Source organism: Anopheles gambiae, chromosome X (assembly GCF_943734735.2).
Source record: "Anopheles gambiae chromosome X, idAnoGambNW_F1_1, whole genome shotgun sequence".
NCBI classification, from domain to species: Eukaryota; Metazoa; Arthropoda; class Insecta; order Diptera; family Culicidae; genus Anopheles; species Anopheles gambiae.
In genome coordinates this window covers 146963-174534 of record NC_064600.1, presented here as the reverse complement: position 1 = coordinate 174534, position 27572 = coordinate 146963, and the positions used below count along the sequence as shown (strand labels likewise).

Sequence of the window (27572 nt, the reverse complement as noted above, 5' to 3'; positions counted from 1 at the left end):
AACTATCCGGCTGCGCGGTAATGAATTAAGTCTCGAAAGCCTGCGTGTATAGGCCGGCATGTCCGCGTAGGACGTTACGCCAAATAGAGTAAGAAAAATCCTACTGAAATTATGCTCGTTGAAATTAAAAAAATAAAATGATTAAATGTGCTTTATACAATATTTCCTCCGGCTCATGTGTTTTTTATTCATAGAAATAAGCTTTTAAATTAAGATCTACAGAACATCCGACATGAGACCGGTTCCATATGGCGCTATAATTTCTTCATTTATAGCTTCCGCTGATCTACAGCAACCACTTGACGATGTAATAGTTTCGCTTCCCAACCCGCAGCAGCGATATCCGATTGGACAGGATGTGCACTGAGGGTGACAGCACCTCGGCCGGATTTTTGGCCTTCTTCAGATTGATGCTGAACCCACCGGCACCGATAATCCGTTCCGCATCTGCACGGCTGGGAAAGCAGCGGGCCCGCAACGCCACATCCAGCACCGTCATGCCCGGCTCGGGCAGTATCTCGCACAGTGGCGCCCCGCCAAAGCTTTGCGCCACGTCCCGCACCTCCAGCTGCTCGAGCGTGGAAAGGTCGCCGTTGTACAGTGCCCGACTGATGGCCATCGCCTTGTACAGGCCCGCTTCCCCGTGCACCAGCTTCGTCAGCTCGCCGGCCAGCAGCTTCTGAGCTTCCCACAGCTCCGGCGTCCGCCGGTGCCTCGCCATCGCCTGCTCGATCGTCTGCACCGGCAGAAAGGTGAGCAGTCGCAACAGCTTCTCCACCTCCGAGTCGGGCGTACGGACGAAGAACTGGTACATCGCATACGGCGAGGTGCGGTCGTCCGACAGCCACACCGCATTGCCCGCCGACTTGCCGAACTTGTCGCCCTCCTCGTTGGTGACGAGGGGCAGTGTCAGCCCGAACACTTCCTTCCCGTCTGTGCGGCTGATCAGCTCCTGGCCGGACATGATGTTGCCCATCTGGTCCGAGCCGCCGAGCTGAAACCGGCAATTGTGCTGGCGCAACAGATGCAACCAATCGTACGCCTGGAACAGCTGGTAGGAAAACTCGGTAAAGCTCATGCCGGACTCGCTCGTCAGACGGGTCTGGACGGAGGAGCGCGAAAGCATCGCTCCCATCCGAAAGTGGCGGCCGACGTTCGCCATGAAATCGACGAAGCTGTATTGCCGGTACCAGTCCGCATTGTTCACCACCAGCACCGGTTTCAGCGAACTAGGTCGGTCCCAGAAGAAGCGCTCGTGGTTCGCGAAAATCGTCTCTATTTGCCGCCTGATGCAGGTCACGTTGTGCTCTACCGCTTCCGTTTCGAGCTGTTGTCGCTCGGTTTTGCGGCCGGAAGGGTCTCCGATCAGCCCGGTAGCACCGCCAACCAGTGCGATCGGTTGGTGGCCAGCACGCTGCGTGTGCAACAGCCCGATCAGCACCAGAAGATTGCCCACGTGCAGACTGTTGGCGGTTGGATCGAACCCGGCATACACTGTCTGGCAGGTGGAGCCTAACATCGAGCTGGCTTTATCACTAAAATGTGTAACCAAACAAAATATATGTAGATCAAAACACAATCGATAAAGGGATTGCAGCTGGCTTCTTACGCACATCGTTTCCGCTGGGAAAACGTCCTGTATGAAACCGCGGTCTCTCAGCTTTAAAATGTTTCGCTCTGTGTACCATCGTGCAGGCTGTCGCAGCAATGTTTTGAGTCTTGCCTTGAGCTGAAATGTTCGTGTGCTAGCCAACATCAAAGGGTTTTTTTTATCGAACTCACAGGAAAATTAGTGGAGAGAAAATGCCGCTTTGATGTAACCGGCTGGCGGTTGTTTATTTACCTCCGACTGACAGCTGCGTGAGTGCGTGCACGAAGAAGCTTTTATGGCGAAAGCTTTATAGCTGTTGGGCCTTCGATTGCTTTAAACTATACAGGCGATCCCCGACATACTCGGTACCTCTTAAACGCGGATTCGGAGATACGCGGTCTTCTAAATTTTACAGTTCTCTGAATAAATTGTACTGATTTTACACATCAATTGTCAAATGCCATCTAATTTCCGTATTGATCGAATGTTAAAAAGCCATTTCAAAAGGTTTGAAACTGTTAAATTCAGTCAGAATCATATTAATTAGAATCATAATTAATTTGGTGGCAAAAACCACCCTCTACGTACAAAATTACACGAACGTTTGTGATATTTTGGTTGGAAATTACAAGATTTGACATACGCGGAAATTCGAGATACGCAGTATTTTGCGTCCGTTTTTGGTCCCAATTAACCGTGTATCTCGGGGACCGCCTGTATTTGACTTGCGTTGGATTGAGTTCACACGGACTGGGTGTAACCAAAGTGGGTTTATTATACAGGTGGGCTTATTCCGAACAATTTGACAGCCGTGCTGTAGAAAAAAAAAACGAAATGACAGGAGGGGATTTGATCATTTGTTGATGTAGGCGTGTGAATTCCAATGGCTGTTTTGGTTGATGTGTCGTAGTATGGGTGAAAAACTACGTATCATACGGACGTCACACGAGGCGTAAACTCAAAAAGTTTACGTTTGATTTGTATGGGAGAGCGTAAACTTCCTGTCAAAAGATTATAGGGTTGTATGGCTGAAATTCAGTTTACGCCAAAGTTTACGCTTCGTGTGACGTCCGTATAAGGGCAGTGCAACGCTGATGGGATGCGATTTTATCGGACAAGATTTATATTTTTTTGAGTTTACGCCTCGTGTGACATCCGTATTACAAAGAAAAGTTAGCATGTGAACTAGTGATGGGCGTTTCGGAGCACACCAACGGTTCCGTAGCGGGCTTCGACTTTTGCCCGGAGCCGGCTCCGCACCAACGGCTCCGGAGCCGGCTCCAGCCCAACGGGTCCGGAGCCGTTAGCGTGATTATTAGGCCGAAAATACACGGATCGGAATTTCGCGGCCGCGGAATTCCGCCTGCTGTCAAACCCATATACAAAGTGTCAACAGCAACTTTCCCCAACTGTCATATCCATACATTTTTCAGCAAGCGGAATTCCGCGGCCGCGAAATTCCGGTCCGTGTATTTTCGGCCTTACGTGGTATTATCCTAAACGATTTGACAGCCATGTGCAAGGACTGTGTAGGAACGAGGTCAAGGTGGAATGTATAATGAGGTGCAGTTATAGCGCTTTTGGCGATCCCCCCTCTGGGCTCCGATTTTGACAGATGGTTTTCCGCTTATATATGTATTGATGGATTTTTTACGTTTTGCATGGTCAACATTTGGTGGAGATCAATTTGGGTGAATATTTTAGTTTATTAGAACACAGCCCGTGATTTCAAATGGAAATTTTCCTTCTAGAACTTGAAGCGTTCGCCAAACGCGGAAAACTAACTGTCAGTTTTCTTCGTCGATTCTTCTTCCACTTAGCTGTCAAAACGGGCTTATAACTTGACCTGATATCTTTACGGTCCTTGAACGAGGTCAAATATTAGCAAAAATCGGTTTGGCCATCTTGGATGCCATTTGACAGCACAGTGCCCTTGAAAAATCATCAAATCTAATACTACTAGAAGCATACATACTATTCCTGTAAAATTTATAAACTAATTAACAGTTTTCTCGCGATAACCAGCCCGATTCATCATTAAAATCATAATTAAAATTTCAATCGAAAGGGGCTTTCAGATGTCAAACTGCTGTAACGAAGTTTTGGCTACTTGTCAAATCGTCCTACATTTTTTGACCTCGTTCCTACACAGTTCTTAGCCATGTGGTAAAAAAGTGAATACAAAACGACAGGAGTGGATTCGATCATTTGATGATGTATGCGTTTGACTTCCAATGGCTGTTGCTATCGTAGTGTGAGTGAAATGATATAGCGCGTGGCCAAAACGCGAGAAAATGAACTGAACTGAAATTATTCCAACTTTGTCGAAATTGCTTACCAACTGCAAAAAAGAGCTTTTCGCGTGGCCGCACCAAAAATATACACAAGAACGACAAAAAGCTCAAACATCCGAATATTATCGATATTTTGTTTAAGAAGTACTAAATACGTACATATATCAATTAGAAACATGCATTTCAGCGTTATTATCATAGCCATGGGTCAAAACTGCGCCAAATAGCTTTTTTCATATGAATCTTTAGCGTTCAGCGTGATGAGTGAATCAATTCTCGAATCGAATCACCAAATATACGTGAATCTTGAAAGATCCATTAATCTCGAAAGATTTGTGAATTTCCAAAGATTGATGAACCTGCAAAGATGTATGAATCCATTCATGTATTTCTAAAGATTCATGTATTCCTGAAGAGTCGTGTATCGCTATTAATCATGTCTGAAAATTCATGAATATTTCGACATTCATGAATTTCAAGACATTTAATTTGGGGCGGTCCCATGATGCAGTCGTCAACTCCAACAACTTGAAGGCGAGGCTTGAAAACAGGCCTGTCGTAGGTTCAAGCCTCGCATACACCGTCCACCCGTAGTAAGGTCTGTCTTATCCGTCTGTGTGGTATTTACTAATAAGTCTCGAAAGCCTGTTTAGTTCAACATTACCGTATAGGTCGTTACTCCAAGGAGAAGAAGATGCACAGAATATATGAATCTTATGAGATACATTAGTCTTTTCATCCGATATTCCAATTCATTCAACTATTTCAAAAATTCATTCCGTTTCATGAATCTGAATCAGATACACCCAACACTAGAGTGACCGACCCCACCAGTGTTACAAGCGTTATCGCGAGCTTTTGTAACGCAACACGAAATCCCGCAGAAGCAGTCGAACGGATCAACGGATGATCGTGGATGAAATACAGTTCAAAATTGCATCATTTTAGCACGATCGAGAGAGAAAAATCCGGCTGATTGTGTACAGGACGCAAACGAAAACAGCAACAATAAAGGTTAACATATTTTACCACTACGTCGCTGCTGTCGTCCTTCTTTGTCACTCCACGAAAACAAGAAAACGGGCGACTCAGTGCAAGTAAACACGTTGTAATACAAAGCAGTTCATTAATTAAATAAAATAAGAGATAAGATTTGCTGTGATAGTGCTGATTACTGTGATGCCGGATGAGCATAGCACCCACATAGCGGTGGAGGGGCGGTTCCCCTTCTTAAAAAGTGTGTCGCGTGATACACTCCACGCGGGTTCGTCGTCACCGTTGTTTGTTGCCGCGCGGTGGTTGTTTATCGGTAGCGCTCACAAAAGCTTTATCCTTTCAGGGCCACCGGCCGTGACGCCAATCAGCAACAATCGCTTTATGCTGCGTATGTTATACCGCAGGGGAAATAATTATTGTTGTTACTATTATTTAGAGAATTTTCATGCTCTTGTTTTGTACATTCGTCAGCCCGAATGACTAAGCGAGCGCTGGCTGCAAAACTGCTACGGCGCCATTCTGCGCGAAGGCGCATTTTTTGTTTTTATTTCTCTACGCTGCGCATGCGCAACAGCAGGTACCGAGTATGTCACTAAAATGGAAACACCGTCCAACTGTATTACGAATTATGAATTATGCTGTCAATCATTTACGGCTCCGAGGCAATAAATTTGTGCGACACAAGTGCACAGATCCTTATCATCATTTTCCAGGGAAAAGTTACATGATGTACGAATTTCAGTTTCTTAATTTATGTATGTCAATTGAATAAGACCCTTACGGCCATAATGCGTCCTACGTCATAACTACAAAATCTGCTGTATTTACTATCAACATTTATCTTGAAGAAAATACCATTCAAATTCACCTAAACTTATGGGATTATTTCTAATGCGTACCTTGGTCCCAATGCGTGGCCCATCTTTTGGTCTGGCCTAAAGGCGCAAATTATAATCGTGCGTACGCGGGCCACTCCTACAATGGTATGTAATCTACATACGCGGCGGTATGTATTCCGTTTCATTTTTTTTTTTTTTTTTTTTTTTTGAGAAAAGCGAACCCTGAACATTCTGGAATTAAGTGAATTGGCCGTCAGAATGCGCGACGGGGCTGTTTTTCGCTCGCTCAACGGCGATCGACCACAATTACGCTCAATCAAAGTGATCTCCCGCAGCCGGGCCGAGGGAAGCAGCTGCACTTGACTGAGCTGGTGTCGGGGTGCAAATGGAGGTGAGCGGATGCCCTTTTTTGCTCGATAATAGAATCGATTCGCGCGATCGCGAAAACAGAAACGAGGTTAGGTGACTGCTCCCTGCCACTACCTGCGCCAACACGTTGCATTGGTTCTTGGCGCGCTTGATTGGCCGAGCCCTGAGTCGAGCCCTCTGCCAATTGACATCCCTTTGCATGTGTGCATGCGAGTGACGCGCTGTGCGTGAGAGGAACAGCCAGCTAATGATACTACTCTAGAAAGAGCAGCTTGTTTACTCGCAGTTTGTGTGTATGTGTGATTGCGTGTTGACTTGTTCGTTTTGGAGAGTTCGTTTTTTCTGACGAAGAACTCCCTTTCCAAGAACTATAGCAAAGAAGGCATGGAAGCAGGGGCAGCGAAGGGAAGCGTTATTTCGAAGGTCTTCTCCAGCATCTCCAGCAAGAAATGGCAAACCGGTCGGGTCCAAAAGGGGTTACATGCAAGAGGTTGGTGAGGACGTGGAGAACCGCGGGTGTACAACAGCGCACCATGATTGGTGGACGTGTTTTGGGCTCGACCGAAACCGGTTCCTCTATCGGTGTCACCGCGTGTCTGCGTGTTGGCTCGTTTGCGCTGCGTTTACTTTACGTCACACACCAGTCGCAAACTCTCGTTCGCCAAACTCTCCCCCTTTGGAAAAAACCGTTCGCGCCACCCGACACAAACACACACACACACACGCATACACGAACAACTGTCTGCGCCATATCTGTTATCATTTATCCATGTCATCTGCCTGCCTCGTCAGCTCGAGACTCGATAAAACATTTTATCGTACTGCTATATTGATGATTGATTTTTTATGTAAAAACTTAAAAAAACGCATCCAGCCACATGGCTACCGTGCGCCTCCATCGGCAGTGCCATTGGGCCGCGGTGAGCCACGTGATCACCGTTAACTGTCGTTTTGTGCCACGTTGTGTTCTGTTGGAATTAAATGAAGAGGTGAAGGAGGAATGAGGTATGAGGAAAAGTCGAAAAAATAGCACACGCTGGGGCATGTTCAATCGCTTACCTTGAAATGATCCGAACATTGACAAACTATATTGTTTAGGAGAGCTAAAGGCAAACAATGAAATGGCCAAAGAACGCAAGCTAATGGAAGCGCAAACATCAATGAGGCCATGAGGCTCGAATTTGCGCGTTGGTGAAATAGTACCCAACGAAATGGGGAGCTTTGACTATGAGAGCAGTTTGTTAGTTCTCTGATATAAGTAAAGCACGTAGAAGAAAAGTAGAAGTTATCAACAGAATACAGCATAAGAATTAATCAATTCATCACAAAATATACGCCCTCTGTCGGTCTCAACCGAAACCAGTTACGCGTGGTCGTGCAAGAAACAAACGAACGAGCTCAACCGCGCGTACGCAAAAGAAGAAGTCAGCGCAAACTTCGAAGAACGAGGAAGAACGGCTCCAAAGCATCCCCCTTCCCTTCCCTATTATCATGATGATGAGGTGTCTTTTGGAGATACTTTTTTTTGGAAATCGTGTAGTCCTCCTCCTCTTTATCCATCAGTTCCCTCTTGCCTCACATCTCGTCCCGTGCGTGCAACCGTCCAATAAAAAGTAAGACGCAATTTCGACGCACACCCGAAATTATATAAGCTTGCGGAGGAGCGGAGAGACAGAGAGAAGATTTCGAGGGGAGCTTTGAAGGCGAACGACAGGAAAAGAGCGCTAGACAAGATGGAAGTGGTAAGGTGCAGGAAGTCCTGAGGAAGAGGGAGGAATAAAATTCGGGGTTTTTGGTGAGTGGCGAATTTTGCAGACGTCTCCTTCACTCGCCGTCACACACACATACAAATTCGTTTGCCGTTAGCCGGTTTTTGGCGGATCGCAAGTAGATAGTAGCAGTAGCAGCAACAGTGCTGGTTGCTCGATTAAGTTCGTCAACACACACATACACACTCGCAGAGACAGTGTGGAAACAGAGACGGGCCCCTTCACGAACATTTTGGCGGGGCTAAATTTTGACTTGTTTTCTCTTCTTGTTTTTTCTGCGATTACCATGTTTGGTGTTTTTTAACAGCGACCAGCCCACCACCCTTATCGAAATGCAGCTCATGCTCTTCAGGATCCTGCTCTTGGGCAGTGGGTATGTGCGGGAAGGAACACTAAAGCAATCCCCAGCAGCAGCCAGGGTTCGCTATCGAGAGGACTAGCTAATGTGCGGATTGTTGAGTTTTACTACAATTAATCGCTGGACGATGAACAGGTTTCCAGTGTCGATGACCATAGCTTTTTTTGAATAGCCTGGAGGGTCAATTATAGCGCTAGACAACTGTCTGGATGATCTAAAGATATTTCTAAAACAATAACTTCTCGGACACGAGGTAATCTTGAAGCATGGCTGGGACTTTAAAACATTGTAATGTTATCGGAAAGGTACAGAGGAATAGTTTGATCGTGATAAAGCTCTATTTCCTGATAGTTTTGGCGGTTGGCTTTGGCTAATGCTCTTCTTGCTTTCATTTCAAGAACTCAATTTAAAATCCTCGTCGTCTCTAATATGATATTGTCTGGTACCTTTTCATGAAGGTCAAAGTTGGACAAACATTGAATTCTACCAGGAGGAAAAGTATTGTAGGAATGGTGCAATACTAACTACTTCTATTTCTAGCCAACAAGCTGAAATTTCAACCTATCACTGGATCAATATTTATCACCCCGGCTGTATCCATTTGACTACTACGTTCCGCCATATTGGATTTAGCAATTTGTGTACAAGCAAAGATGATGTATAGAATGGGGTTTAGTACTTATAATTAATTTTAAAATATCGATCCGAACAATGTTTTACCTTTCTTGACACAATATTTATGCTTCAGCTTATCAAATCAATCCTTCCATTAGCTCACCTGAACAAGCCTCTCATCAATCGACGTTTATTTACACATTTTTCAGGCTGAAATTCTGAGCCCCTGAAAAATGTCAGCCCTTCAGGCTGAAAATCTGAAAAAATGTAGTCGTCAAACTGGACATCCATCTGGAGATAATAAAGATGTGTCCAAAAACGCCCCCATCCAACATCAGGATTTTTACCAATCGAGATTTGCTTTAAGCAAGGTATTAGCAACCTAATAGCGTTGCATCAATACCTCGGCTCAACTTGCACCACTGGGACCTTGACAAAACACCCAATTTGTGGTGCGGTCCAAGATGTTGCAGTCCAGCACCATCTTGCTGGTGCTCTGTTTTAGCAACACACATCTTGCCGTGGTCGACGTCCCCACTTGGCAATAAGGAAGGAAGTGATACGGACGAGAGATGCCCGCTGATATTAATGTGCGATCGGAGGTGTTGGCCTTTCCCGTCAACCGCAACGCGGCTCCGCGATCTGCTCGGTAACGACTAGCCGTCTCCCTGCGGACGTCAGACGGCAAAGAGAAGTGGCAGGCATCAGTGAATGCACGCGGAACCGAAACGTGTGGTGCAATCTGATCCGAACCGATTCGATTCTCCCTAGCAGGTTTGTTTGTTTGTGCATTTTGCAGCTATACCGGTATTCAAGGCAACAACGAACTAAAGTAACTTAGAGCAGGTGGTAAGAAACAGAAACTCAGGAAACCAGGAAACCAGGATGGCTTACATGTCTGTAGGCGTGTACGGAGGTCACGCTCTCCGATGCGACCTTTCGTGATTCGGTTCGTCCTGGGCAAGCAAATCCAGGATTTGTCAGAAATCGGCAGCAGCTGATGTCGCTTGGCGTAGAATTTGTTTGTTTGTAAATCAATCCACTGTGTATGTGTGCGTCTATGTTTGTTACTGCCTTTTCCAGCCCGGTTGTTTAGCTTCTTCGTCTCTCATGCGGGCACCCCATCGTGCGTCATCTCGGCGCGGAAGGGATGCCGTCAACGTCACCTTGTTTATGCGCTGGTTTCGCTAGTTGTTGCGAAAAGTACGACCACGCGGGAACTAGCGTTCAATGCCATTTGCATTAAGGCGGTTTATTGTGCAACCTACCCAATGCGCACGCCAGATGCGTTTGCGTGAGCCAGGAAATTGGGCTAGAATTGCCCATCTTCTGCCGAAGAAAAAGGGTAAACGTTTGCAAAATTGCATGCAAGGTAACGCAATAATGCGCACCGCTCCAATGGACGCAATTGTCCCTGAATTGCTGAAAGTATCGAGCTGCATCAGAGCACCAACGCGTCTATCACGCACTATCAATCGGCAGCTGGACCTCAATTCTCGCACGAAAGTCCTCAGCGAGGCATACCAAGGAATTGAGATTAGCAGTAGGAACGTGTGTGTAGTGTTCCGGCACAAACATGATGATCATCCCATTATAGTAGTTGAAAGGTTGGAAGTAGCAAGCAGTCCAAGCAACAAAAAAAAACAACTCTGCTAACATTGCTTGATTAATTGCGTCAGTTATTGAAGAGGCGATGCAGCGACGCTCGTGGTCGGTGGCGTTGTCTGCAGTGCAGCGTCATCACGGGTTTACCACGCGGTATGTGCTGCGTAACGCCTGTGGAGCGTTACTGCGCGGTATTTTTCGCCTGCCTGTTTTGATGCAGCCCAAACCATTGTTTACGCTGGGGTGCGCGAGCTCGCGCGTGTACCTGTCAACAGTGTTTTTGCAATCGATTGGGTACAATTGCTGTGCCCCACGCCCGGACTGTTCCGAGACACTGGATAGTGTGTCGCTAGAGGTGCTTGTTAAGATCATTAAGATCTTGCTAAGGTATCTAAGGTATGTCTAAACTTTTGGCAATATCAAAAACCCCACCCCCTCCCAAACAAACCACAAATGTGTAATCTGGATTGTTTTTGATTGTTATTTGCAAAGTATTATCAATCACCACAAGAGACCTCTTCCTACCTCACAAACCATGATGTTGGTATGCTAAATGCAAGCTGTTTGCCCACGCTGTTACGACCGCATAGACACACCCTCGAATTTTCGTACCAATTTGCACCCGATTGTGAAGCGAATTAGGAACTGTCACTTAATGTCAGATCAGCATAAAGGTTTTTCGCTGGCGGGCCGGCGAAACACCCGTGTTGGCGAAACAAATTTGCCAACTCGCTGGCATTCAGGCGTTAAAATAAACATTCGCAGACAAACGGTCCAGTTAGCGATCAATCGTGAAACGGTAGCGTACAATAAAAATAGCCCCAAACAAACCGCATTAAAAGCGCGAAAACAAAACAAAAATGGGCTTAATTTAGGGCACAACTTGAACAGAATTTGCAGGAAATTTGCAGCGAAGGCAACGTGCAACGCTAAACAAACACCTCCGCTCAATCCAACCCCCTCGGCAAAGACACACGGTGCTTAGTAACGGTGAGCCACGTTGGCACCACGTACGTTGCTGCAGTGTGACGGGTCTAATTAGAGAAAGGGCCTGCTCGTTTGCTGGCGATCGCCTCCCACCACCCTTTGCATGGGCGGGTGTGGGGTGTGGGGCATTTGACCACGCGAATCTGAACCAGCGCGATCAACAACTCAATTTATCCCACTTGTCGCCGCAACAATGTAGTGTACCCGGTTGTTTACGGGGTCAGGTTCGTAGTTGTTGTTGTTGTTGTTGTTGTTGTGGTGTGGCGCGATGCTCGGACGTCCTTTACCAAATGTAACGCTGTGGTCTTGTGTCGTCGTGGCAAACGTCACGTCATGCGGTCCCTGATGATGATTAGAGGTTTGCGCCAAGATATTCCTGTCCCATGGGTTGCGCTCCAGATCCGGTTTCCGGTGCGCCTCACATTGTCTTTGTTCACAAAATGGTTAGGGTTCGGTAATCATCTATAATGCGCCAAACGGGAGGTTGCCTTAAGATCTGCCACAGTTATGAGTGTTTTATTTATTAATTTTTTTTTTTGCACAATCATCTTCCGACCGTTCCTATACGCGCGTCAGCAATGTTGAAAGAATGAAATGCCACACACAGGCATGAACGCATGTACGTACGTCACCTTAAAATTTGATTCCACCGCAACGCCAAACTGGCAACAAACAAACAACAACAACAACAGCAACACGAACAATATCTTACAGCACCAATTAGAAGAAGAAAAAAAAGCAAACACACATACACATCAAATCCTACCATGTGCTAGGGCGGTCGTTTCCAGGGACGCGCGGGGTGTGTTATCAGGCGATCCCAAACCCCCAAATTTGCCCCACCGCATGTTTGTGTGTGTTGTATTTGCTTGCGCGGCAGCAGATCGTAGGTTTTTGGAGGGTATCGCTTGCCGTTTCTTCTTGCTGCTGCTGCTGCCTCTGCTGTTGCTAAAAGATTTGCCGAAAACACCAATCGCGCCTCGCCGTGCTCACGCACACGCGCGCGCGCGCTCTCACCGCCTCTACGCAACGTGGACGCACCGCGGGCGGGACGCGCGGTTTCGGCTTCGGCGCGCGCGCTCGTTCGGCGGCGTTCGGGTGCGTCGCAAAATTAACTCCGAATATACGTCCCTCACAAGAACAACCCATCCTGCTTACGCACCCACAAAATGTGGCCATACGAAACACGCACACTGAGGCGCACAGCGCGCTGCCAAAAAGTTGCAAGCTCCAGCAAAATTCGCCACCCGCCCTTATCTGGCTGCCGTGCTTGGCTGACAGTGTGCACTTTTTGTTGTTGAACTTCGCTTTATCGACGTACGAAATATTAATTACAACCCCCTGCTCCCTTCGGTCCTTACCCGCAGTAGCCGAGCCAGCCGCCACCACTATCAGCCGCGACAATCGATCGTTCGATCATGGTGCAGAACACACTTGCTGCCGGCATCTATAAGGGTAGGCCCTTCAGCTCACTCTCACTCGCATCCCCACCCCACTCCCTGCCTCCAAATTAGTTTTATACAGCGCACTTATGCATGCTAGTGGTGGTGGTGATGGTCGTGGTCGTCGTGAAGCTCGCCACGCGATTACCGCTCGCCTGTTGCCGCCACTAACGTACGCGCACACACATACATGGAACAGGGCCGGCGGTGGGGAAGGGCTCGCAGGCCAGACGCGAGAGGAGATCACCCGACGGGACGGCGAGCGGCGGACGGGAGGGTGGGCAAACCCGCGAAGCCGGACACTTTTTATTCCCGCGGCAAGCACGAAGGCCCGCCAGTGTCGAATAGCTTCTTCAGGAGTGAACACAAGCTCAAGCCCGCCTTGGCCTTCTCCTCGCTCGAGATCAGCAAAACGAAGCAAACAACAAACAACAGAACGCGCCAGAACTGCAGCGAGCACGAGTGTCCTAACACGCGAAAAGAAAGATTTCACTTTTTTTTGGTTTTTGCAAGCAATCACTCATCGTTGTGTAAAACAAAACAAAAAAAACAAGACAGAGAGAACGATATTACTAGCAAAAAAGGCAAAGGTACGCAGGATTACGCTGGGCGTCATCATTATCCGATTTGTACCTTTTACCCCGTTCTGAAAGTACTGACATACACATCCTTGTCAAGCTTTAGTTTACTCAGTAGCACATCCATAGTAGCGATACGTTAAGTAGCTTTAGTGTAAGGAACTAGTACAGATACACCGAAACTCAGCATGGAGCTGTGATATTACAGCTGAGCTGCTCGCTTAGTGTGGTGTGTGTTTTTTGTATTGTTTTTTTTTTTCACTCACTTTCCTTTTTCACACGCATTCCGGCCTGCATTTGTTTTGCTAGTGTACAGTACAGCTGTCAAATGCGACATCTTCACAAGTATTGCGATCGCTCCCTTTCTATCAACCGGCTGTTTGTCAGTAATGCTGGATAACCCATCATTGCACAGTGGAAAGGGAAAGTGTATTTCTAGACCATTCCAGTCCAGTGAATAGTTATCTCCTCCTGTCACTGTCGCAGCTAAAAGCCAGTAGGACGCTCCTTAGTAGAGCGAAATTTGTCAGTAAATAGTAATAGTAGTACGTGCTCGATCGGTACTTTCGAATTCGGTGAAACAAAGTGCTTGCTTTTTTCTCTGTGCTACTCCTCCGTTTATATTGTGCATGTGCGATAGTGTGTATGTGTGTTTTTAAATGTGTATCTGTTGTGTGTGTGTTTGTTTATTAAGTGAGTCCTATTTTGAACCATCTCATCATCATCTCAACCCGTTCCAGCTAGGTAACAGCCCGACGCCTACAGTGAAGCATCAATCGCACCCTCATATCCCGCTGAAAGGAAACATCGAAGGCGGTGCGTGCCATCCTAAACGGTAGACAACTCCACCCTCACACCCCAAAACACAGAGCGCATCAAGATGGTCCTGCGAAGCAAGGTGAGCAGTTTAGTAGCAATATAACTTTAGTTCCGCTTCTCCGTGTCATGTAAAGTGTCCACAAGTGTGTGCAGGCGAGAGTGTAATTGCGGTAAGCGGGGTACCGTGTGGCTCACCCAACTCATCTGTTTATACAATCGCAACGCGTTGTTTGCCGCGTGGATATTCTAGAACGATCGTGTGCGTGGCGCGCAACGAGAGAGCCATAAAGTAACAGCGAGTGTCGAAATTTCTGGACGACAATGCTGCGGGTCCCAAAAGTTGTAGCGGCGAAAATGCTGCTTTCGCCTTGCTTTTGGGTGTACAACGTCACACACTCACACACACACACACACATGATGTAGAGTCGCGGTCTCTGCTCTGCTTGCAACATCCCCCGCTCCCGTGGCTGTCCGTTTGGCGGGGGCTCGACCTCCCGTTCGGACAGGTTTTCATTATTTGCGTGTAGGTCGCTTCCGTGTCGAAGGATGGGGGGGGGGGGTGGTAAGCGCAGAACACCCGGCAAGAGGTGTTGCTCTTGATCGACGTCTTGTACGGGAAGGGGAAGGGTAGGTTCATAGAATCCCGCTGCCCTGGAAACCGGATTATTCTCCACACCCATTCGCAGGCGGAAAACAGCTTCTCCCTTTCTGCTGCGACCACCCGGTAGTCCTTCGAACACGTTATGCCTCCCTGCCGAAGGACACGGCCCCATCTCCGAGAACCAGGAAAGGAGCGATCTTGCGTCAGCCGCCGCTACGGCAAACATACCAGGAAGAGTTCATCGCACGTTGAGAAGGCCGCACAGGGGACGGGAAATGGGGGCTGCCGCGGGTGCTGCTGCTTAGAACGGCGCGTGATCAACGTAGGTTTTTGCATAATTGACAGGCCTGTGCCAAGGGCGACAGTGATGGCGATGACGATCTATTGCTTGGGCGTTGGAACCGCTTCGGAGCACATGCTCGAGCTTGTATTGGCTACTATTTGGCGTACTATCTACTACTACTACTATTTGGCGAGAGTTCTTGGGCTCTCGTGCTGCTCCCAGAATGCAGAGCGCCCAGTCATGTAGCATGGTCAACTTCCTCTCCCACGAGCATTGGTGCGACACGAAGGGCCTCGCTTCGCCACGGTCTCTGCTGGGTGTGGTAGACGGCAATTTAATTCGCGACCATTCGCTGCGTTGTGGCCGTTATTGGAAGGATAGGGTGCTTTCGTGATCAAGGTACCATGTCCACGGGCTATTACTGCTTGCTCCACCGAGCTTTTGGCTACAAGTGTGTGAAATTACGCTCGCACTGGAGATGGATGGTAGGCACGAAGACGCCACCGTGTCAACAATCAACCAACGGCAGATCAACGGCAACTCCCCTGGAGGCCTGTCTCTGCAAGCGCGTGCGCACACATGGGCTACGCATCAATCAACCTCGCGCACAAACCAGGCCAGAACGTGCGGCATCCTATTGAGGCCAGCCTGCCGATGCAAATGCCGTTCGAAAGGCCGACTCTTTGTTGAGGGCTCGCCAGATTTCGCCTTTCTTATCTTTCGCCGACCTGCCGCCGACCTTGGGCGAATGGACGCGATGGCTCAGCCCTGCGATGCAAGACATCTTCCCGCACAGGATATGGCTGGCATCTTCCCGCACAGGGCCCCTTTCCACTCCGGTGCGGGTTGCTGTGACGTCACCAAGTCATCAACAGCAGCCCCCCTTCCACATTCTCCTCTGCCGATCCGGGGTAGCGATCCTGCAACCCCCCCCCCCCCCTTCCTCAAAATGGTAATGGTGCGCTCGTTCCCTTATCGCTCCACCTAAATGACGTCGACATATTTCCAGTGTATGTGTGTGTGTGTATGCGTGTTATTTTTGTTGTTGTTTTCTGTTGCTTTATTCCATCAAACGTCCGTTTGCGATTTCATCATGCTCCATTATCACGCCCCGGGATCCCCTTGGCAACCGGATCGGAGAGCGCGCGAACGAATCGCTGCAGTTGACGCGCACGCACACGCCTCCTGCGGAAGACGGCCGAAGATCCTGGCCCGTTTGGCCCGAGGGGCGGGGTGCCAACTACCAACCGTGTGCCCCCGAGATCCGTATCTGCGCTTGAGGCTCTGGCTGGTGCGGCGGTGCGCTAACAACAAACCCCGCAGGGCAAGGAAAAACACAGTCGGGGCCGTGGGTCGCCCGCCAACCCGCCCTTACGAACATGCGGAATGTATGTACAACAAATGATTATAGCGCATCGCGGCAAGGTAAACACGGTTTCGTGCAATCGTGGCAAAATAATAATGCTCGATTGATAAGGCATAATGCCACAGGCCGCCATGCCTCACCTTATCTTCTGCTGATAGGGCCTCCGGTTTTGCAGTACAAATTTTTGTTTTTTTTTTTGTAAAGTTCTTCAACGCTCGGCGGTGCTCTTTCTTTTCTTTTCTAACGTGCCCACGGCAAAATTAATCAAGCGAGCAGGAATGTACGCAGTAACCCACGAGTGTGCCGAAAATGTGGCGCACCCAGGGGCCGCACAAAGAAAAGGAGAGCGACGCTTCATCCGCGTGCGCGTCTTCTGTTTGCGCAAGTGCTGCTCCTGCTGCTGCGGGAGCGGACGCCTCACAAAAGGTGTGGTGGGGAGACGCGAACGAGCTTACTTGCTTACTTGCCGCCGAACCTTCTTGCCCTCGTCATAAATCTCGCGAAACCTACAAAAGAATAAAAAAGAAACACATTTTTGGCTGGATAAGGCTGGCGTGAACGAAACAATCCAGGGATTAGCAGCATTTACAGCAGAAGGCACTGTGTAGCTGTTATTATTATCAAAACGAGCTATTGGGGCGACTGTTGGAGGCGCTTTCTCAAAGCTGCCCAACCTTATCAAGGTATTCAGGAGGGATGGGGAGTGGTGAAATGGGAAAACCATGCAATCAGGTGATGGTGATAGCGTCACCTTTACACACGGTAGGACGAAGATGCCGCAGTCGAAGTCGCGTCAACAAACACGCGCCGATAGCAAAAGAGGAGGAACGAGAGTGAAAAAAGAGGGAAGGGGGTGGGGGGGGGCGGGTTATGGGGGAAATGAGGGGAAACGTGATGTACTGTTTTTCTTTTTCAAACTTTTTGCCACATTTCCCGTTTTTTCTTTCGTCTGTGTTTTAATTATTCTTCAGCCCTTTCCTAACAGCTACTTTTCAATTTCTTTCCCCGCAAACAGAACCTCGTACGCTACGTGTTCCAGAATCAGCACAAGCTGATCCAGCAGCTGCTGGTGCAGGGTGGACCGGTGCGTGCATGCAGCGGGCACGGCGGCACGCAGCAACAAGCCCAGCTGCGGGTGGAGGAGGACGATAACTTCCCCAAGATTGCCGAGGTGCCGCCGCTAGCGGCACCGTTCCCGATGACGATCGAACATGCGGCCGACGTGGGAGAACAGTTCAAGGTACGGCCAGAGCGGAATGGCGACGGCGGCCGGTTGGCGGCCGTACATGTTTGATGGCGTCGTAGAGGCGTAGAACAACGCAACAGGACAAAAAAAGAAACCGGACCAATATCCCCGGAGAGTAGAGGGGTCAATGAAATTCCGTGCCAGTCGGGCCGTGGCGTCGCGCGAATGCAAATCGGATCGCACGCCGCCGTGCGCGCTGGCTCGATCGAACCCCCTTCACACACACGCCGGTGAACTTGACCCTCGGGGAGCTCTTGTGCGCGGTGGATGGAATTAAAAGGGGTATCCATCCCGATCGGGCGGGCCTACATTGCGAAACTGGAAGCGCCTAGGTTTAACGATTAGCATACCTGGCGCTACCTTTGTATTTTGATTGCGAAATGCTCCGTTGCGCAGACCGAAGATATTCTCAGTTGTCTCTCAATTTGTCACCTCAACTTTTTTTTTAATTTTCAACTGATTCCGGGTTTTTCTTTTTTTTTTCTTTTTGGCAGTATTCCGATCTCAGCGTTCGCCTGGCGGCACCGCACCAGCTCAACCCGAAGCCGGACGTGGACGACCTAGCGTTCGGCAAGTACTTTACCGACCACATGCTGAAGGTGCCGTACCACCGCCGGCTCGGCGGCTGGCAGAAGCCGGAAATTACGCCGATGGAAAACCTTAACCTGCACCCAGCGGCAAAGGTGTTCCACTACGCGATCGAGGTAAGCTCCAGGACGGCACAGAGATCGTAAACTCTTTTGCCAGAAAAACTAACCTTCTTGTCTTGTTTGCGCTCTCCCCTTCCCCTGCAGCTGTTTGAAGGCATGAAAGCATACCGTGGCTACGATGGCAAGATTCGCTTGTTCCGACCGGAGATGAACATGGCGCGCATGAACGTTACCGCCTACCGGTCCGGTCTGCCCACGTTCGAGGGCGAGGAGCTGATCAAGGCGATGGCCCGGCTGGTCATGATCGATTCCGAATGGGTACCGCACACCGAATCGGCCAGTCTGTACATCCGCCCGACCCTGATCGGCATTGAGGTAAGTCAGTGGGGCGGCAGTTTGCATTTCCACGCAGGTTTCATGCTGATAATTGTTGTTAATTGGCTTTCTTCTATGTGATCCCTTCCACCACCCAACAGCCAACGCTAGGTGTTGCTTCTTCCGATTCTGCCCTGCTCTACACGATCCTGTCGCCCGTCGGACCGTACTTCAAGCCGGGCGCTAAGGGGTTGAAGCTGTACGCCGAACCGAAGTACACGCGGGCATGGCCGGGTGGTGTCGGTGACCGGAAGGTCGGCTCCAACTACGGACCGACGATCCACGTGCAGCAGGAGGCTCTGCGGCACGGTTGCCACCAGGTGCTGTGGCTGTACGGCGATGACCATCAGCTGACAGAGGTCGGCGTCATGAATATCTTCATGCTGTACATGAAGGAGAACGGAGGTACGCGGGCGGGCTTGTTTACCCCAAAAATCCCTTTTCTTTCAAGAGTCCCTAATCAATATAACAACTTTATCTCTCTTTCTCTCTCTCTCTCTCTCTCTCTCTCTCTCTCTCTCTCTCTCTCTCTCTTTCTCGCTCTCTCTCGCTCTTTCTATTGCACACCTACAGAGCGCGAGCTGCTAACACCTCCGCTGAACGGTCTCATCCTGCCCGGCATCACGCGCGACTCGATCATCCGCCTGTGCCACCAGTGGGGTGAATTTTCCGTCCGCGAGCAAAAATTCACCATGCCCGAGATCAAGAAGCTGTCCAAGCAGGGACGGGTAAGTGTGCATTCGGAACCAGTCAGCATCTGCTGACCATCGCCATTCTGACATCCTTTCATGTCTCTCTCTCTCTCTCTTTCCAAACAGCTACTGGAACTGTTCGGCGCAGGTACGGCAGCCGTCATCAGCCCGATCGAGCACATCTCGTACATGGGTGAGGAGATCCACGTGCCAACGGAAAGCCACGACAACCCGCTGTATCGGCGGTTGTACAACACACTTACCGACATTCAGTACGGTAAGCTGGATCATCCGTGGGCCTACGTCATAGACTGAAGTGAGTTAGCGTGGGTGTCACGTTTAATGATCCTCCCCGCGACAAGCAGGACCATCCAGTAGGTTCAGCAGCAACCCTACGCTGTCCTTCCCAATTCCAAAACTACCCCTCCCCCCCTCCCCTCTTACAGGTTTTGGAAGTCCTGCAGCTACGGCCAGCTACACTCCTACTATCCTCTCTGTATATACTATATATTGTTTCTTAGTACAGTAAGTCATTGCGTCTCTCTCGGTACCTCGCTCTCAGATACGTTTAGCGGACACACAAAAATTAGCGCCTTCCTTTGCCCTGTTGTAACCACCAATGTCTAATGATCTTCATCCGGTTCAAGTGTTCTTCTTCTGCATCCGACACCCTATCCTTTCGCATCCGCATCTCCCGGCCCGGTTACATGCCCTGACTTTCCAACTCCAAAATTACTTGTGATAGAGTCGTGTTTGTGAGAAAGCGAGAGAACGAGAGAGCTCATTCCTGTTTCGCTAGGATAGGGTACGAGTACACAATAGTTGCCTAGGCTAGACGGTTAAGTAAGCGCTCAAAGGTGTACACCCAAGGCGTACTACCGACTCTCTTCCGAGAGCCGTGTTGTGCCAGCAGGCCATTCCGTTTATAGGTTCGAAGTTTTTTAGCAGTTGTATGCCCTTTTGTATGCGAATGAACGGATCGCCCACTTTCCATTGTTGCCATCGAACGGATGCGGAAAAGGTCGCGGGAGCACACCTGCACTCCTTTAACCTTTCCTGCCGGAATCGTGCATTTACTAGTACTGTAAGATAGGGTTTGCCTCCATTTCTTGTGTATTTATAAATCGTAGTGCGTGCGCATGCATCGATAAAACGAAAAAAAAAAAACAAAAAGCATTCCTGCAAACAGCGGCTAGACGGCCTCGAGGAGCTAGACACGTTCGAATCAGATGATGTATGACAAAGCAAACGTATACTGGCACGCGGATGATTCTCCTCGGCGCGTTTGATTCGTCACCACAATGTCGTGTGGTTGCTCTACTCGCAATAACACATTCTGGAATGGCAGAACGACAGAGAGTGAGAGGAAGTTAACGTTTTGTCTGTCCATCCAATGAAGTATCCCCTGTACGGCTTCTGTTTCTAAGTAGACTCAGCCACCGCCAAGTGTCCCGGCTCCTTAGGGTCTGTCAGGATATTGGTTTTCTCTTGTGATAGGGCCTTTCTTAGGTATTTCTTTAGATTTTAAGTTTTTTTTTCTGTTCGCTTAGCTGTTTTGGCTACGCGTGTAGGCCGTAGTAATAAACATATTTTATTTTTCTTGTTTAGAAAAGAAATTTGTCGTACAAAGGAAGAAAAAAGTGCATTTCCCCCTGAATAGATTGGCTCTTTTGTACATATAGCGAAAAGTAGCCACTAGCTTGCGGATTGGAAAGGAGGAGAGTATTATGTTCTACCTTTCCACGTACGCGGTCCTGTAAGTGGCTCGCCTATAGGAGAAGAGAAGTTAATGCTCTCTCCCTACTACGGCCAGTACCCATACGTACCCTCAAACCAATTGTGTGGACGAATGGACGACTGGCGGCTCCATCGCAAGCATAAGCCTATTCCATAGGAACTCTAGCGTTTAGCGTGTCCTTAGTATCGAAAGTGTCATAAGCTACTGAAATTGTGTTAGCAAAGCAAAACAGAAAACAATAAATCATTGAATGTGTTATACCTTATCCTGGTAGATGCTCCGTCCCATATCCGAACACAGCGCTGCTTGATCAATTATCCCAAACATGAGCTCATTGCAGCGACCTAGTACTCGTAGAGCTCCGTTCGGTTGGTTTGTGTCTTGGATGTACCAATAGATGGCGCCAAAGAGAAATACGTTGACTATCGATGGTCGGTTCAGACAACTCGTGTGCAAAAGAGATTTTTTTTCAAATCAACCTGAATCATCCTCTTCTTCATCCTGAATGGCGTTACGTCCTCTTTGTCCTCCTCCTCCCTTCCCGTAGTCGTGATCCATCATGCCATTGTCCACAGCAAATTACACGGGAAACACTTAAAACCCGTGGCAGCATCCTGCTACATATCATTTTCCTTCCCCCTAATTGAAGGGTATTTGACGTCTGATAAATGATGTAAAAATCATCCCCATTTGCATCGCAACATCAAGATAAGGTAAGATTACGACCCTGACAACAGCACAACAATGTGCACTGTTTGTTCGCAACCTGTCTATCAAACGATTGTGATCATCAGCAACCAAATTACCATTCCTTTTGGGGCTCTTGCCCTCCATTATCAAGCCAAGCGGACGGCTTTGCCCCAGCCTTACCCGCGGACAGTGTTTTGAATTGTTAGTATCGTGGGCCGGGAGAGGAGTACTTCGTTGTGCTGATAACGTACGAGCGAACTTCTCACCTGCCAAGACAATCGGGCCTATATATGGCTTTAGAAGACACAAGACAATAATTTAAGCAACAAGACAATAAATTTATTATATTCACTAATACAGTGGTAATCGCTGTTTGAACAGACGGAACATAGGCTAGAGCTCTTTTGAAGGAAGCATCTCGGCGATTCTAGAACTCTGATCGACGCCAGTTCTAGCACCGTTTTAGGTAAAGAGAGCAATGCCGTTTTAGCCATGGATTGCTGTAGCAACACAAATTTATACTTTTTTTATAAAACCAATGCCATTCAGCTTCAGAAGAGAGAAATGATAGTTCTCGTATCGTTGTATCGTTAATTGGTGTTGATATTTCAATTAAAAAAATTGTAAATTTCTCTATACCTCTATACCTATATCCTGCACAACAATATATTTTCGAAAACCAAACTGTAGCTGGAAATAAATTGAGATGTTCAACTTGTTTTATTGTATTTTTTATTTCGTTTTTTTTTATTGTCATTATTAGCTTGTCATTATTTTCGATCAAGTATGAACATTGAATAAAGAGAATGTCATTTTGCACCGTCTTTCTCGTAAATCACTGCAAACTGCCGGAAATGTTTCATTATCAACATAACCGCATGGGTCCATCTTTGCGCCCGTGTACCACCAGCTTAATGATCTGGCTGAGAGAAAGAGCGCATGCCAAAGAGAGACAGAAGAATGCGATAGGGCAGTACGCATTTCTTAATCTCTTCTCAATTGTAAACCCTATCGCACGCTCTCTCTCTCTCTCTCTCTCTCTCTCTCTCTCTCTCTCTCTCTCTCTTTCTCTCTCTCTTTCGCTACCGGTCACAAACCAAGAGTTGGCGCACCGTGCGAAAGGGAAAGTGATACCACAAAGAACAAGCGGCACAACTCAACTCATAAAATCAACATGCTTTCTCGTTCTATCCAACAGACCAGTAAACCTATGAGAGCGAGAAAGCATGTTGGATAGCTTCGCATCCACTGTGCAAGTGCCAAAAACGCTCCAACGGGTTCCAAGAAAGACAGTTCCACGAAACGCACTAGATGTCTCAATGTGAGTTGAATAATAATTTGTGTAACAAAATCACACCAAACACTCTTATACCATTCTAACACTGTGGCAGCAATTGGTGTACTTGGGCTGGAGCGTACAAACCCCCAACAAGGTAAAATGCACAGAATCTCGCCCAGACAGCAAGAGAGAAAGAGAGAGATAGAGAGAGATAGAGAGAGAGAGAGAGAGAGAGAATGCGAGTGAGAGTGTTGGTCCAGCGGTTCCCACAACATATTTCTTTTTCATCTACGTACCGTGCATGTGCGATCTGCTATCTCGTTCTGGCCGGGCGATGTGCTGTTAGCCGATGTGTTTGATAGGCGATTGAAAAAAAAACACGTATAACGGCAGCAATAGAAACAGCAGTAGTAGGGAGTCAAATCAACACGCCGCACACACGCACGCACCGTGACACCATGCGTGTGTGTGTGTGTATGTATGCAGAGGAAGGGTGGAGCTGACAGGAAGCGAGGGAAAGAGGGGGGGGGGGGGAGAGTTAGGCCTTCGAGTGCGACTGGCATATTGTTCGCGGTCGGATCGGCCGTGCTTAGTCGACGTGCTGCCGCCCTACACTGTGATTGCTGCTGCTGCTGCTGCTGCTACTCCTCGACCCGGGGCGAAGAACTGCACGCTTTTTACACATCAACCGTAACAAAAAATCCAAGGCTGAGTTTCTTTGTGGGACAGCACAACTCCCCCCAAAAAGATTGCACAAATTACATCAATTTCGCACAAACAGCACATCAGAGGCGGAGGAGCAAAAACTAAGACCCTGATTTCCCGGGCTTGTTTTGATGTTTTGACTGTCAAACGAGTGTTTTTATTGTGTGCTTGCGTGCGTGTGTGTGTGTGTGGGCAAGAGCGCACCTGTGTGTGTTTATGTTTTCGCAATTAAAGGACGTTCGCGGCTGCTCAACCCACTCAATCAACCAGCCCGAGCAAGGTGCTCCAATTTTTCTCTGCAAGCAACTGCCGTTCTCAACTCACCCGGGTGTAAACGCTGGATGCGTGCCAAAACCAACCCTTGGGGAGCGGTTTTGAGCAAAGAGCGAGTTGCAGCTGCGCGAATTTGTGGACAACAAACTCCGTGCTGGAGACAGTCCTGCCGAGAGGAAAGGAAGGAGCGAAATAGGAGAGCCCAGCGCGGGTACGAGACTTCCGGCAAAGGTTTTAGCGAATGTCACGAATCACCGGCGAAAGCAGCGCCAACGGTGGCGGTCCACCCGTCCAAAAACTGTCGCTAGTCGTCAGCGAGCAGGCGGTCGTAGAAGGAGCCACCGAGATACTGAAGGTTATCAGGCCTGACTGGTGTCGGGACAATGTGCGATTTAAGGTCAGTACTGAGAGCGCCAGGAGATAAAGTGAGAGCGAGAGAAAGAGAGAGAGAGAGAGAGAGAGAGACGAAGGAGTTGGGACAGGTTCCACAGTTTGTTATTTTGAACGTCAAGTCAAATCAACTTCGATTGACGAAAGGCCCATGCGGCTGTGTTCCTCGTGTTGGGCAACGGATTGGGGCATCGGCATCCAAACTTCCGATCGTTCCAGAGCGATTGCGAAATGTTCAACAGCAGCAATAGCGAATTCTTTGCCCTTCCCTGCGGTTGTAATTCGATGTGTCAATTTCCATTGCAAACATGACAACAAAAACATTGTCTGAGAGGATTTGAGAGCAGCCTTAGGCTAGGTGTTGCGGGCTTCCCACCCCAACATTAGCACCCCAACCTAACCGTGCGAGTTCGAAATGCACGTACACGTTGTGCGCCATTACGGCATTAAGCCAAGACCCGCGAACCGCATTGCCGACTGTATTACCTCATCCGGCACGTCGAGCGCACTGGAAATGAGTCATTAAATTGTTATTAGCTTATCGGTCGTTACTGTGCCGCGGACGTATCTGTTACGGCCGTCACGACACGTTTACCTCCTATTTACCCTGTGGCTGTTGTTCGCCGGTGGACACCCCCCCCCCCCCCCCCCCCCCATGGTGACCGAGCTTATCTGCCAGAGCGGTTGGCGGTCGGTTGAATTGCTCAAGAAGTAGGTCCCGCGTTGCGCAAGGATGCTGCTAAAGAGAGGAAGAAAGAGAAAGGGGGAAGGGGGGGGGGGGGGTATTAGGACCTAACACTGCCCCCCCTTGATTCTGATAATGACAACAATGGTGATGATGAATCTTAATATGCTCAAGTGGAAAATCATCCTGATAAGCTTTGGCCGCATCGCACCTGCTGGGGCACTAGCATTTGAATTGAAAAAAAACTGAAAAAAAAGAAACAATTTTATTTGTGTTACCATGGACCCATTCCCATAGACCGTAACGCCCTAATCTAATTGCTCGATTTATCTCACTCAATTTGTTTTAGCTCTTCACCGACGGCATCACTAACAAGCTGGTCGGCTGTTTCAAGCAACCGAGCGAAGGTACGGACACGGCCGAGACGCCCGAGCCGGAGGACGTCGTGCTGATACGGGTGTACGGCAACAAAACAGACCTGCTGATTGACCGGCGCAAGGAGACGGAAAATATACAGCTGCTGCACCGGCATGGGTACGCGCCCGCCCTGTACGCCACCTTTGCGAACGGACTCGCCTATCAGTACGTTCCGGGCGTGACGCTCACACCGGACACCTGCCAGAATGATGCCGTCTGGCCGCTCGTTGCCCGCCGGATGGCCCAGATGCACCGGGTGCAGCCGGACGGTCCGACGAACCCAAAGCCCGACCTGCCGGCCAAGCTGGATCAATTTCTGCGGCTCGTGCCCGACCGCTTCACCGACCCGCACAAGGACGAACGGTATAAAAGAGCACGTACGTGCGTACCCCTGGACCCGCAATTCTCACCCGTTTTTCCTCTCTTACCCTCTCTCTCTCTCTCCCAGCGTGTGGAAGGTGTTCCCGAGCGTGGCACAGCTGCGGAAAGAGTTTGAGGAGCTGTATGGCCGACTGCTGGCTACCGACAGTCCGGTGGTCTTCTGTCACAACGATCTGCTGCTCGGGAACGTGATCTACGACGAGCGGAATGCGCGCGTCACCTTCATCGACTACGAGTACGCCGGTCCAAACCATCAGGCATTCGACATCGGCAATCACTTTACCGAGTTTGCCGGTATCGACGAGATCGACTACGGCCGGTACCCAACGCCCGAATTTCAACGCCGCTGGCTGCGCGTCTACCTGCAGGAGTACGGCAAGGGTACGCCGGTGACGGACGTGGCCGTCCAGAGGCTGTACGTGCAGGTGAACCAGTACGCGCTTGCGTCCCATTTTCTCTGGTCGATATGGGCACTCATACAGGCAGAACACTCCACCATCGACTTTGACTTTGTGCAGTAAGTTACGCCATTCGCGCCACCATACACACACACCTTCACTTATCGGATTACTCGTTGCAGATTCGGTGCCACGCGCTTTCTCGAGTATCGCCAGCGGAAGGACAATTTTCTAGCACTGCGTTGCGACGACGACTAAAGAACATGAAGCAATAACGGGGGAATTGGAATTGTATTCCCGGTTTCGAGCCAACTTCACTGCCCTGGACAAACCAGTGTAACCTACATCACAGACAGCAGGCTGTCCGTAAATCGCCTTCCGTGTGTTTGCGTGTTTGAAGAATCCACCCCTAATCTGCTTCGTCCACAAGCAATCATTCCCTTTTTAAACTCTTTTTAAAATCCTCACTAATTCTTCTCTGTCATTGCCTCTGCAAAGTACAGCATGTTTTGCACGTCACGCGATCGTTCCTCAAGACTCTCGTTGAGTAGTTTTATAGATTTACAAACAATCAAAAAAACGCAATTCGTTTGCGCAGCACATACGTTGTCCGTTCTGGCTGGATGCGGTTGTGATCGGGGTAAAAGCAAAGCAAACGAAAGACTCATTAGATCCCTACTCAATACCCAGCCACGAATGTGTCACGTCGTATGTTATCGAAGCGGATCAACCAAATTAGAGAGAGAGAGAGAGAGAGAGAGAGAGAGAGAGAGAGAGAGAGTGAGAGAGAGAGAGAGAGAGAGAGAGAGAGTGAGAGAGAGAGAGAGAGAGAGAGAGAGATTTAAAATAAAATTAGTAAAACACACCGGCTAACAGATCAATGCACTAGAGTTGTGTCTCAAGTACCAGAACTGTACGATTCATTCAATTCATCCTAAAGAACGAACGATCTACGTTCATCTAATCAACGTTCATCGATTCTTTAAAAATCATAATGCACTGAGTTGGTCACCAAAATAACGTCCTAAATAACGCCGCCAAAATAACGGACGTTATAGTACGCCAGGTCGTTCATTTTCCCCATACAAATATGAACGTGAACCGTATGACCAGGACGTTCACGAAAAGAACGACCTATCCG

At 48.7% G+C, this 27572-nt stretch overlaps 3 protein-coding genes and 1 long non-coding RNA gene across 6 annotated transcripts; 2 read left to right on the top strand and 2 right to left on the bottom strand.

Moving 5' to 3' along the window:
• Positions 1 to 162: 162 nt before the first annotated feature.
• On the bottom strand, positions 163 to 2393 carry LOC1272264 (tyrosine--tRNA ligase, mitochondrial). The gene is made up of 2 exons (XM_311148.5): positions 1614 to 2393; positions 163 to 1535 (listed from the first exon to the last, which is right to left on the bottom strand). Exons 1-2 carry the CDS (start codon positions 1754 to 1756, stop codon positions 287 to 289), a joined length of 1392 nt encoding a protein of 463 aa, XP_311148.3. The 5' UTR covers positions 1757 to 2393; the 3' UTR covers positions 163 to 286.
• A 9519-nt stretch (positions 2394 to 11912) lies between these two features.
• On the top strand, positions 11913 to 21478 carry LOC1272265 (branched-chain-amino-acid aminotransferase, cytosolic). 3 transcript variants are annotated; one of them, XM_061654654.1, is made up of 8 exons: positions 11913 to 13455; positions 14188 to 14341; positions 17528 to 17752; positions 18253 to 18462; positions 18553 to 18783; positions 18885 to 19188; positions 19357 to 19511; positions 19602 to 21478. In XM_061654654.1, the coding sequence occupies exons 2-8, from the start codon at positions 14324 to 14326 to the stop codon at positions 19788 to 19790; spliced, it is 1332 nt and encodes a 443-aa protein (XP_061510638.1). In that variant the 5' UTR covers positions 11913 to 13455; positions 14188 to 14323; the 3' UTR covers positions 19791 to 21478. The 3 variants fall into 3 exon arrangements, with proteins under 3 accessions (XP_061510638.1, XP_311149.3, XP_061510647.1); XM_311149.6 differs by having other exon boundaries at positions 14184 to 14341; XM_061654663.1 differs by having other exon boundaries at positions 11913 to 14086; positions 14184 to 14341.
• A 1143-nt stretch (positions 21479 to 22621) lies between these two features.
• On the bottom strand, positions 22622 to 23615 carry LOC133392834 (uncharacterized). Its single transcript, XR_009765829.1, has 2 exons — positions 23479 to 23615; positions 22622 to 23311 (listed from the first exon to the last, which is right to left on the bottom strand). It is a non-coding gene; the product is annotated as an uncharacterized LOC133392834 (long non-coding RNA).
• LOC1272266 (ethanolamine kinase) lies at positions 23594 to 27242 on the top strand. Its single transcript, XM_311150.6, has 4 exons — positions 23594 to 24557; positions 25585 to 26015; positions 26101 to 26550; positions 26614 to 27242. The coding sequence occupies exons 1-4, from the start codon at positions 24402 to 24404 to the stop codon at positions 26687 to 26689; spliced, it is 1113 nt and encodes a 370-aa protein (XP_311150.6). The 5' UTR covers positions 23594 to 24401; the 3' UTR covers positions 26690 to 27242.
• The last annotated feature ends 330 nt before the right edge of the window (positions 27243 to 27572 follow it).

Excerpts from the sequence above, each read along its gene's own strand:
- LOC1272264 (XM_311148.5), bottom strand. The coding sequence starts at position 1,756 with ATGTTGGCTAGCACACGAACATTTCAGCTCAAGGCAAGACTCAAAACA. Across the intron at positions 1,536-1,613 it reads GTTTTCCCAGCGGAAACGAT|TGATAAAGCCAGCTCGATGT; the intron begins GTGCGTAAGAAG and ends TACACATTTTAG.
- LOC1272265 (XM_061654654.1), top strand. Across the intron at positions 17,753-18,252 it reads ACGTGGGAGAACAGTTCAAG|TATTCCGATCTCAGCGTTCG; the intron begins GTACGGCCAGAG and ends TCTTTTTGGCAG. Across the intron at positions 18,463-18,552 it reads TGTTCCACTACGCGATCGAG|CTGTTTGAAGGCATGAAAGC; the intron begins GTAAGCTCCAGG and ends CTTCCCCTGCAG.
- LOC1272266 (XM_311150.6), top strand. The coding sequence starts at position 24,402 with ATGTCACGAATCACCGGCGAAAGCAGCGCCAACGGTGGCGGTCCACCC. Across the intron at positions 24,558-25,584 it reads GGGACAATGTGCGATTTAAG|CTCTTCACCGACGGCATCAC; the intron begins GTCAGTACTGAG and ends AATTTGTTTTAG. Across the intron at positions 26,551-26,613 it reads ATCGACTTTGACTTTGTGCA|ATTCGGTGCCACGCGCTTTC; the intron begins GTAAGTTACGCC and ends TACTCGTTGCAG.